The sequence below is a fragment of the Prionailurus bengalensis genome, chromosome D2, assembly GCF_016509475.1.
Source record: "Prionailurus bengalensis isolate Pbe53 chromosome D2, Fcat_Pben_1.1_paternal_pri, whole genome shotgun sequence".
Taxonomy (NCBI): domain Eukaryota; kingdom Metazoa; phylum Chordata; class Mammalia; order Carnivora; family Felidae; genus Prionailurus; species Prionailurus bengalensis.
Window position 1 is genome coordinate 24,043,480 of NC_057351.1, and position 12,380 is coordinate 24,055,859.

The 12,380-nt window shown below is 41.6% G+C and overlaps 1 protein-coding gene across 1 annotated transcript; it reads left to right on the forward strand.

Moving 5' to 3' along the window:
* Positions 1-7,265: 7,265 nt before the first annotated feature.
* Positions 7,266-11,014, forward strand: ADO (2-aminoethanethiol dioxygenase). Its single transcript, XM_043596439.1, has one exon. It carries the CDS (start codon positions 8,760-8,762, stop codon positions 9,570-9,572), a length of 813 nt encoding a protein of 270 aa, XP_043452374.1. The 5' UTR covers positions 7,266-8,759; the 3' UTR covers positions 9,573-11,014.
* The last annotated feature ends 1,366 nt before the right edge of the window (positions 11,015-12,380 follow it).

A 12,380-nucleotide genomic window follows, 5' to 3' on the forward strand; every position in this document is an offset into this window, starting at 1 on the left:
ACTAATGAATTAGCCAATCCAAAACGTCAATAGTGCTAAAGTTGAGAAAACCTGCTTCATATGAACTAACTCTATACAGTTGCTATCTGGAGGGTGTAAACATTAATGCCGGTGAAATTACTATACCATGGTAAGAGTAAAAATGACCATAATTTGGAAAGACTATTTTCTTAACATTTCTGTAACATCTTAATTCTGGCTCCGAATTATTTAAATTACTTTTTCAAAACAGTCAATTGAATAAAATGAAGAGGCTTTATATAGTTCATGTAAGTTTTTCTATTTTGGAAATAAGAGTTTTGATTAAAATTGGCATTTCTGAAACTCTAATTGCTAGTTATTGCTGGGGAAAGAAAGAAAAAAATTATTTCCAAGACCGACCAGATGGGAAGTCTCAAGATAAGAAATTATAAGCCAATGCTCCTATTCCAATCACAAGAAAATTGCTGTTTATACATTTTTAGTTCTGCTTAAAAGTAAGCAATATATTTATTCAAATGGTTAGCTCACTAATTTTTTAACACTGAATTTAATCCCCTAAATCTTGTTAAATTATTAATAAGTAGAACAGCAATGTTTATAACATTCTGTATATTAAGGATTCCATAAACTCAAATAGAATCAAAATGGTTTCTGATGTGGCAAAGGATATCTCTTTGTAAATGTATAATCTGCCCATAGAAATGTTTAATGTCCAATTTTCAAAACCTATTTCTGGTTGAAATGTAATGGATGTTTCAGTTCATATGCACCAAACCAGAGCACCCCAAATGTCTTCTTAACATTTATACTTTAGTATCATTAATTCTTAGCACCTGCGCACTTTGGTAACTTCTGCTTTTCCACGTTGGAAAACACTCTCTCCTAACTTTATCACTCCCCTCACTTCTTCCTTTTTCTGCCATTCCCCCCATGTGAGGAAAAACCATGATGGTTCCTTCTGTCATTCATGAGATTGAAAACTGTTCCCAAATAGGAAAAGATGGCCAAGTAAGGACTTTCACTTACTGAAATGCATCTCAAGCACTTGCAAGGGCTTCCAAACAGAAGAATCTCCAAGCTACTAAAAAAAAAAGCAGGTGGGTCTTTTTTGAGGGTCTTGTTTTAGGTAGATTTATGGAACTGTTTCCTTTCATTCAAGTCTGCTCAAAGCCACTAAGAAAGAACTCCAAATTGCAGTACATCTCTTACTAGTTGCTTGGATTTGACAAATAAAGCAATCATCAAAATCAAGAAGTATGCACTGCTTTCAAAAACCCTATTTGTTTGACATAATATAGCAGTGGGATGGCTAGGGAAATAAACGGCATTACTTAACATAATCACTTAATGTTGTGCAACCAACAGTCAGGTCTCATTGCTTTATCGCTTACAAAGAGTTTGATGATAATAAAGTTGATTGTTAGTGTGAAGATATAAATTGTTCAGTAGTTAGAGTTGTTAATGAAAGGGAAGAAACACAAAAGAGGAAAAATAGGTTTTAGCAGCTCAAATTCATTGCTAATTGCTTGTGCATTCATTATAGGCTGACCAGGGCTAATTATCTAATTAAACTAAAGTTCTGCTGCCTTAGAGGAATTTCGCCCGCTATGATGTTGGTTGTCAATTACCTCAGCAGGTCCTGTGGAAATGTGCAGTTAACTCAAGGAGTGTTTTGCTTTTCCCAATAGCAATACATGGTACTCTTGGTGCATGATAATTTATGTTTAGAATTTTTTTTTTTAAGTTTTTCCTTAAAAAATACTGTGGAAACTTAATAACAATGGTAAATATTATTTAAGCAAGAGTCTTGTTCATTTTACTCAATGATTTATATTCAAGAAATGTCTATATAATCTGCTTTAGGTAGAGAAAACACAGGTACAAAGGAGAAGTCAAATATCATTGTATGCATGTTACTAGGTGTTCTTTTCACAAGTTGCTTTTAAAAATACATTTTCAAAGTGTCTTTTGTGGTGCTCTGCAGTATTTCACAGTATGAAATTATATTACTTATTGTCATATAATTATAATTTTTAAAATTCATAGGTTTTTTTTTAAGCTAGAAGGAAAGCGGTAAACCATGGGAACTAAATTCTTCGCTTTATAAATAAGAGAAACGAGGTGCCAAGAAGTGAAATGACTTACCCAAAGTCACACAATGGGTTGCTAGAACCAGGAAAAGAACTGGTATCCTCTCAGGTATGCTTTCTTCCTTGATTCCGCTGTTCCACTTTCAAATTACACTGTCACTTTTCATGCTTTCTCTAAAATACTGTAATAGAGCATCTAGTTGGACAAGGTTTTTGGTGTTTATTTGTTGAGTGGCTTTTTAAAAGAAGGCTGTATAGCATTTCACCTCTCCAAGGAAAAGTATAATACTATACCTATTTATTTCAAATCAGTCAAATGCCCTAGGATGTGTTTTGTTCCTAGGGAATTTGATCCCCAATTGGTGGGACCATAAACCATCAAGCAATATTTACTATGCATCCTTTGAGAAAGACATTTCCCAAGAAAGTACCATTTCATTTTAAAGAGTTTTTCCCATCTTCATTTCTCTTGATCCTGGGACATGATATCTGTTCCCTGCACCAACACAGAACTCTGGAACCTTCTTCCCCTTCCCCTTCCGCAGTCACTTCTCAGGCAGGCAGCAGCAATGAACATACAGTTCTTTTCTGCCAAGTTAGAGAAGATGATTTTCCTTTTTACTGCCTCTTGAAGATGAACATCAACTGTTTCACCACTTGTGATTCAAATCCATTAATTAAAATAAATATAAAGTAAAAATCTTTCTTTCAGCCAAGAGGAAAAGGACAGATGGGGAAGCGGAGGAGGTGGAGACAGCTGATGTCTTCTTAGAGGGGGAAAAAGGGAAAGAAAAACAAAAAGCATGAAATTGGGGGGAAAAGTTAATTAAAAGAGGTAAAAGGTGTTTGGATTTAATTTACAGTTCAGAACTATTTTGGTTCTCATAATTGCACTCCTTCAAGAAGAAGAGGAAAACCTCTCTAATATGAAATTGGTAGGGGAGTGTTCTCTTAAATCACCTCCAAAAATAGTAATACCTGGCCTTTGGCAGTATTGGCAGACTGAGCACAGCAAAAGCTTCTCCTCATTCATTCTCTTTTATTGCAAAAGCCACACCTTTTTCCCCCCTCTACCTTCTCTCTGCATGCTCCTAATTTTTAACTTCTTTTTCCCTTGCCTCCCCTTGCCTGAAATAAGACATTGGCAAGGAAGAAAAAAGATGAACCAGTTTTAAGTCCTTCTCCATCTCAGTGCTACATGCAGTGGTCTATAGAAATCACAGTTAGAAAACAATGTCCTATACTTTATATCACACAACACAACCCCTGCAATTTTTTGGTGCCATGTGCACACCAAAAGTCTAACCTGAACACTAAAAATTCCTGAGCTTAGCATATTTAACTGAACAGCCCATACATACAAATGATTTGATTTCAGATAACCACACAAAGTTAAATCAGAGTAGAGTGGAGCAGTTACTTTTAAGATATTAGTGGAGATGGAAAGAGCCAAGAGAGTTATGGTGCAATAATTTTAGATAAGTAAAACAAAATACATGGTTTTGTCTGAATTGTGCTTATAATTGTCTCCATCATCGATGATGAGCCAATGAGATGCTGGAAGGAATCTTAGAGATCATATCCCAGAACCACTAAGAAACTAGGATCTAGTGAGGACAAGTGACTTGCTCAATAACACACAGCTAGTTAGTAGGAAAGCCCTGCCTAGAATCAGCTCTTCTGCCTTCAGAAGTATTCTTTTTTTTTTTTTTTTACAACCTGACATTCATGATAATAGATGAGAGATACGTGCTAACATTTTCTAAGAACTGAAAGGAAAACCACAATATAAACCCCAAATATTCAAATATAATTAAGCATGAGTAAGTTAGTCTAAAAGTAGGAAAAATTTTTTGCCAATTTAGTTACCATGTTCTATACTAACATAGAAGACAGATCTAGGAATAAGGTGGCAAGAGCTAAAGAAACCTTCCTGCCTGCCTTTAAACAAACAAACAACTGCAGGCTAGGAACTCTGAGCATTTGAGAATGTCAACACTTTGGTACTCTTTTGACCGGGCCCTAGTATGACCAAAATAGATGGACAAAATGAATCCTGAGGAACGATTTGAGGGAAAAAAAAAAATCAGAATGTAATCTATCTCATGAATTAAGGAAAATAAGTCCTCATGAAGAGGAAGGCCAGGGGAAAAGATAAAATACAAGCCTATTCCCAAAGAATGAAGAGATCAGAGAACTGTGGAGTTAAGAGGGGTGTGTGTGTGGGGGGGGGTGTATTTGGGGTTTTTTCCAGTTCTTCTTGCTTCCTGGTTAATTGACTGTTTAAAAAGAAATTCAGCTTTACTCATGCTTCTGTGTGCCTTGCCCATTCCTAAATTTAATAGTTAAATGTGGACAAGAGGTGAGATTTAAGTTTTGTCAGTCTCACCCATCACTACATCGCTGTGAACTCATGAAAAAAAATGTGGAGAGAATACACTTTAAGAAATAGGTCATCAAAGCAACAGTTCATCAGCAAGCCCTGTCAGATCCACCTACACAACAGATTCCCAATCTTTACACTAGTTCTTGTCTTTCCTCTGGATTACGGCCTCCAATCAAGGTTTCTTTGCTGTTACACATTTCCCCCACCAGTCTCTCAGAAATGTAAAACAGATAAGTCATTCTCCTGACCAAAGCTCTCCAAAAGCTCACTGTATTTACTTGTGACAAAATCCACCTCCCCATCATGGGCCTCAATTCCCATAACCCCCTAACCATGTCCTAGAAGGCCTATAAAATATGGCCCTTGCCTACCTCCCCAACTTCATCTCCCTGCAGGAATCTCATAGCCCTTCATTCTTGTCCCCAGTTATACCAAGCTCCTTCCCAATGAGTCAAAGTCATAATATCCTATACCCTGGTTAACAACCTTAAGGCTGTTTCCTGGTCTTGGAATGTTCTGACCCCACATTGTTCCATAGCTGACTCCTTAATATTCAGGAGCAGCTCAAATGTTACCTTCTGATCACCCCTGACAACCCAGTTTAAAGTAACACATCATACACACACACAAATATCACACCATCCTATCATCCTGTTTTGTCTTCATAAGTTTTATCTCTGTCTGAAATTATGCTGCTCACTGATTTATACTAGGTAACGACCTCCACCCCAAAATACACACACACACACACACACACACACACACACACACACACACAGGTAAATTCCTTGCGAAAGTAGATATTCCTTGCTGAAACCCCAAAACCTAGCACAATGCCTGGTATCCAGAATCTATCAAATGATAGATTCTGTCCATCCCAAACTTTTCCAAAATCTTGTGTCTGTCTTGTATTTCTATCACTTGTTCACTGTCACTTCTCCTTTGTTCCCTTTTTTGACTTTCTTTTGATCTTCATTTTGCTTGCTCCAACACAAAGGAAAACAGAACAAGGAGCATAAAAAAGGACATTAATGGTAATAGAAACCTACTCACCCAATGCTACTGGCAGTGGTGCAGGTCAAGTGAAGTGCTTCTTAAAGGCAAAAGCTCTTAGGATTGACCTCATCCATTAGTGCAGCTCTTAAGGACAGTATCAAAAGGAATTATGGAGGTAGCCTGTCTGTGGCCTAAAAAAAGTACTATATACCCTGTGGACACTCAGTAGTTATTAAAACTTTTAATGTGCAAAAGATTCAGATTCAGCAGGTATAGACAGGATCTAGGAATCTGCACTTTCTTTTTTTTTTTTTAATTTTTTTTTTTCCAACGTTTATTTATTTTTGGGACAGAGAGAGACAGAGCATGAATGGGGGAGGGGCAGAGAGAGAGGGAGACACAGAATTGGAAACAGGCTCCAGGCTCTGAGCCATCAGCCCAGAGCCCGACGCGGGGCTCGAACCCACGGACCGCGAGATCATGACCTCGCTGAAGTCGGACGCTTAACCGACTGCGCCACCCAGGCGCCCCTAGGAATCTGCACTTTCAACAAATGTCCCCAAGTTATTCTGATACAACCAGTCTTTGAAAATTTTCAACTCTTTCGCCAAACAATAATAGCAAGGACCTGAAAGATGACATCACCAGGTAAATGGTTTGATCAATAAAAAGTTTTTATCTCTACCTTGAAATTGATTCTCAAGTCAAATTCCATCTCAATATTTGCTGAGTATTATTTAAATTCATTGGTGTTAACTACTTTTTAAATTGCTTTTAACCATTTAAAAACCATAATAATAGCTACTATTATAGGATAACTACTATGTTCCATATGCTATTATGACATTTCTACACATGTCTCTTATTATCCCATTTTATAGATGAGTTTCAGTTAAATAAGTATAGGTAACTATCAAGAAGTGATAGATTTGAAAATCAAATACATCTATATGTTACTAAAGTCTGAGTTCTATCGAGTCTATCTATATCTCCCACTAATTATATCTTAATAAAAGCAAAACCAGTAAATAAAAATCCAGATTTGTAAATAAAGACAGGGATTCTTTCTCTTAAATTAAATATTCCTCACTTTAGAAAAAGACTGGGTGGCTTAGTCAGTTAAGCATCCGACTTCAGCTCAGGTCATGATCTCACAGTCTGTGGGTTTGAGTCCTGCGTGGAGCTCTGTGCTGACAGCTCAGAGCCTGGAGCCTGCTTCTGATTCTGTGTCTCCCTGGCTCTCTGCCCCTTCCCCACTTGCGCTCTGTCTCTGTCTCTCAAAAATAAATATTAAAAGAAAATTTAGAAAAAGACTGCATGGGATTTCATTACATGATGAACTTTGACAGTACAATTTAAATACCTTAACAATGGCATGGCAATCTGAAAAGCAAATATTAGGAGTCCTTTCCAAAGCAAATAATCACTGTCTTAATCAAAATCACCAAATATTAAGAACTGCTTCAGAATTTACAGATCTAGCAGTGATTCTCAAACTGGGCTGAAAATTAAAAATCACTTGCATAGCATCTTTAAAAAAAAAAATTTAGGCTTCACACGAGTTCTTCTGTATCACAATCTCTGGGGTATGACCTCCAAATCTTTATTTTTATAAAGCTCCCAGGGGCTTCTGATGAGCAACTAGTGTTCAGAAGGACTGTTCTCCTAACCCCAACACTTTACAAGTAAATAAATTGAGGACCGAAAGGGTACGATCCGCCTAAAACATACAACTTGTTATTAGCACAACAGGTTGGAAAAAACAATTTCCTAACTCCACATTTAGTGCTTTTAATACCAACTCAAACTTTTTTTTTTTTTTTTTTTTTTGTAAAACTGTACTTTTTTCTTCACTACTGATTAGGCCCTGCTGATTACTACCCTTGAGCAACTTATCCGCTCATCTGCAAACTGGGATTAATAACAGAGCCCATCTTTTAAGAGTTGCTATGAGGATTAAATAGTATAATACTGCTTCGCATATATCAAGTGTTCATTAGATAGGTTACACAGCCCACTAAAAAAGCATGCCTTTTTTTAGCTGGAGAGGATTTATGGAACCACTATAATTACAAAATGAGCAAAAAAACTCATGTTTAGCTTTGGAAGCCCAAAAGGATTTTAAACTCAGGGTAAGGTGATGATCGAGAGCGTGCCTCGTTCTCGCACACCATTGTTTCTCATAAGATGCCCCAGAATCATCTAGTGAATCAGTTTCTACACGACAACCAGTAATTTGTATTTTTTTAAGCTCCTCCCTACCTCCCCCTTACAACCAGGTGCTTCTCAGGCAAACCATGGTTTAATAACCTTTAGTATACACAATCCTTGGCCACAGCAAATGGCCTCTCGAATCCCAGCAAAACTATCCGGCTCTTTAACCGGAAGAGCAGCGTCATCACACCCTGATGCAAACAACAGCTGGGGACGGCTGTGCAGAGGAATCCTGATCGCTAGGGACGGCCTCGACCCTCTCATCTCCCAAGAAACTTGGAAAATTACGAAAGTGCTGTCCCGTAATCCCCGTGGGTAGACTGTGCTGCCTAGGTGGCCAGGAAGACATGAAGTTAACTCAACAGTCTCCTTCCCAAAGGTAGGCGCCAGAGAAGAGCGACCCTGGCTGGCTGAACAGGCCGACCGGCGCCAGAAAGGTTAACGACCCTCTTGCCCCGTTCCTAGCGATGGCCAAGAGCCTCCACCACGCCTCAGGCCAGCTGCCGGAAGTGCGCCACTCCGGCCTGCTGAGGATGCCGGGAGTTGTAGTTAACTGGCTACTTCTCTTTCGTCCCAATTCACCTTCTTCTCAAACAAGCAAATACCTTGAAACAGTTAAAGAAAGGCTCTTTATAAGAAACAAATCCAATCCTTCCTTTTCCAGCTGGCAAAGGAAACTCTGTCAGAGCGCAACCGTAATATCGGACTACAAGTCCCAGCATGCTCTGTAAGGCGGCCAGCGCGCCCGGCCACCGTCGTAGGTGTGGGCTGCTTGAATGGAACGTCGGGCGTAAGGCAAAGCCTTACACCGTCCGCGCGGCCGGTACCTGCTCCTCTGGCGTGAGTGCGGCGCGTGGGTCGTGCGCGTGCGCGCTCGCCGGAGGCGCGGGGCGGGTGCGCCGGGCCGTTGCGGGCGCAAGGCTGCTGAGGTTGGCGGCAGCGGTGCCGCGCGCCCGTAAGACCGGTAGTTGCGGGGCCTCTCGCTTCGCCCCGGGCTGCTGGCAGCCGTGGCGGCCACCGGAGACCGCAAGGGGCGGAGGAAAGCAGGGGGCGGCGGGGGCCAGCCTCGACACGCAGAGGATCAGCCGAGCATGCCCCGAGACAACATGGCCTCCCTGATCCAACGGATCGCCCGCCAGGCGTGTCTCACCTTCCGGGGCAGCGGGGGCTGCCGCAGCGCTTCCGACCACGGCGCGGCGCCGGGCTCCGAGGCCCCTATGCCTCAGGGCTTCCCGGAGAACCTGAGCAAGCTGAAGAACCTACTGACCCAAGTCCGCGCGGAGGACCTGAACATCGCCCCGCGCAAGGCCCCGGTGCAGCCGTTGCCGCCCAACCTACCACCGGTCACCTATATGCACATCTACGAAACCGACGGCTTCAGCCTCGGCGTGTTCCTGCTCAAGAGCGGCACGTCCATTCCGCTTCATGACCACCCGGGCATGCACGGCATGCTCAAGGTGCTCTACGGCACCGTGCGCATCAGCTGCATGGACAAGCTGGAGGCGGGCGGCGGGCAGCGGCCACGGGCCCCGCCGCCAGAGCAGCAGTTCGAGCCGCCGCTGAAAGCCCGGGAGCGGGACGCCGTGCGGCTGGGCGTGCTGCGCTCGAGGGCCGAGTACACCGAGGCCAGCGGCCCCTGCGTCCTCACCCCACACCAGGACAACCTGCACCAGATCGACGCTGTGGACGGGCCCGCCGCCTTCCTGGACATTCTGGCCCCGCCCTATGACCCGGACGATGGCCGGGACTGCCACTATTACCGGGTGCTGGAGCCTGTCAGGGACAAGGAGCTCTCCGGCTCGGCCTGCGACCTGCCCCGAGAGGTGTGGCTCCTGGAGACCCCTCAAGCCGATGACTTCTGGTGCGAGGGGGAGCCCTATCCAGGTCCCAAGGTCTTCCCTTGAAGCCGCCAGCGCCCGGTTGCCGTGGGGCGAAGACGTGCCCTGTTCACATCTGGGCCTGGCTACCCGCGACCCACCATAAGGGCTCTCTCCCTACCCGCAGGCCTGGGCTTTGGATCTACTGGAATGGGCTGTAGCTGCTTTCTCCGGAGCCGTGGGAAGCACTGGCGACTGGAGTGCAGCCGCGGGGTCGGGTTAAGGGGCGGGGAAGGCTAGTAGACTAGGTTGTTTCCTGGTTCTGTCACTGCCATTGGGGTTTTGATTTGGGGGAAAGGGGGGCAGGGGACTATCTGAAGCGCTTCCATCCTAAAGCCATAATGAAAATAGTCTTTTCTCTGTTCTTTATACTATACAAAATACACTAAAAGCCCCCACACCCCCTACCCCGGGTAAATAGGATTTGTTTTCCACCTATGTCCCTTTTACTCCTTACTGTTATAATTCTAATTTATTGATTGCATGACCCAGTGGTTTGAATTGTTTTTAGTTCAAGTCACTGGTAAAAACTAGGTTTAACAAGATGAGCTACTATGTAAAGTGAAAATTAGATCATTTTTCCAGAGTTGGAGTATCACCCCCAAAACATAACTATGCATGTAGAGGACAAGATTTGTTTTCTTTCCTCCTCTTGCCCGGTAGCCACATCTGGTTTACTCTGGAAGCATCTACCAAGAAATCCAGCGCCTGCATATCTCAGTGACAGATGATCACTTAGAGCTTATTGTCCCCTTGAGTCTCCAGATCTGGGAGTTAAGCAGATTTCTTATTGCAGATTCACCTTTAATGCAAAAACTATATTACCTTCAAATGACTTTTTTCATTTTGGGGGAGGGTCTTCGTGAGCTTTAAGAGGTGATAGTTTAATTCTGAGTTTTCTAACCAGAAGATTCAAAGGAGCTGAATCGCCATGCTTCCAAACAACTGAATGTAAAACACTTCTAGCCAGTTGTTGAATTCCATGCCCCTGTTTACTTCCAGTATTTTCCTGCAAAAATAGAGAAAAATGTTGATGACTGTTTCAAATTCTCAGGAGCTCTAATGTTCCAGAAGGCTGCTGGTTCCAGCTGTGTTGTTTTGATGGCAGTGTTCTCCCAACAGTAGTGAGCCAGAGCTTGCCTCATCTGGTGTGGTTTCTATAGGAAGAGAGAAGGCACACATGATCAAGGCTACAAAATAGAGAATTACCTATACTGCTGGCCATTTTAGGGCACCAGAACGAGGGACAAAACACTAACCAACCTCTTAAACAGTTGTGCTATCTGTAACTAGTTTTATTTTTGTCCTTTCGGTAAGCTCAGCAACTTTACCTTGTTTACAAATGTATTTACACCGTTTGCTTCAGGCTATGGAGCACTATTGTTTCCCTCTTTTTACTATTTATAGGATTCCTTTTTCACAACACTTTTAATAAAAACAAACTGTAGAAATAAACACATTAAAATCTGCCCAGCTGTTGTCTAAGCCCTCTTGATTGACTTGCCCAAATGGCAATCGAGTTCTAAGGTCTGTATGTAATAAAGGGAGACTTGCTATTGGTGGAAAGTGTTGACACTGGAGAGACAGTATGTGCCTTTGCCTCTTTATGCATACTGGGTTACTGTGGCCCAGAGTGAAGGAATATTTGTTCCCAATTTTTTAAATAGATTAAGAAAGCAAATTCTTGATTTTTTTTTTTAAACAAAAAAGACGCTTATTCCATGTGAAATGCCACCCTTGTAAAACCTGAAACAGGCATAATGCCAAGCCTTTCCTCCAAGGTTGCTAACGTTTTATGGTGGCTTCACATGATGCTATAGTTTAATATGCCTCGGGGCAGTTTGAAGCAGTTCATAATGCCTTTCAATTTAAAACTAAATCCTAGATATGCAAATGATGATTTTCTTAGAAAAATGTTCACAAAATGGGTTTTTTAAAGCACAGTAATGAATGTGGTTATCAATCACATGCCTACCCGTTCTGAATTATAGCAAAAAGTTGATGAATTTATAAAATTGACAGTGATGTTATATGCTATAATACACCCTAGAATGCATTAAAACTACAAAAACATTCTAGCAATAGAACAGTAAGCAAGAAGGAATTGTTTTTCCAAACTTTATTGTGAAAAGTTTTAAAGTTCTCAAGTGCAAACAAGCTGAATGAAAAAAAACTAAGGTGCTTTTCAAAAGAACTGAAATTGTTGCAGGCCAAAATAGCAATATGGTATCTCTCTAATTTAGTTCAGTAAGGACAGTGAAACTTGTGGTTCACTAATATATTGAGTAAATTAATGGTGAAAACAGAACTTGTTTTAGCCACTAAGAAGAATATTCTTACTACAAAGACAAAATGTCGTGCAGCAAAACCTGGCACCTCTGTGCTTAAACTTCGTCATGACTGACTTCATGTGCTGCTATTGCGTTTCCATATATCACTGCGATACAGACTATTTTAGTAACGATTGAGGAGAAAAGTCGTCTTCCCCTACACAGACTGATGAGCACAATGATACTGATCACTTTCCTGTTGAATAACAAACGCAATAATTGCCTCTCCCGAGTGAGAAGTCTGTCTCAATACTTCCAAAGCATTTTAATTCCCTGATGTATCAAAAGCCAGTTTTATTAATGGTGTGTATTGTGTACCTACCTACTACTCTGAGAATTGATTTTTTTTACTAAGCCTGATTCACGTGGATTGAGGTTACACTAACTGCTGTTTGTTAATGAAAATCATGGGCCCATTTTTAAAGTACTAGTTGTCAACGGGAGTGGGTTCTCTGAACTTTCAAGGCTAATAGCTGTTAAATTCTTCCAGAGTCCACACCTTTTA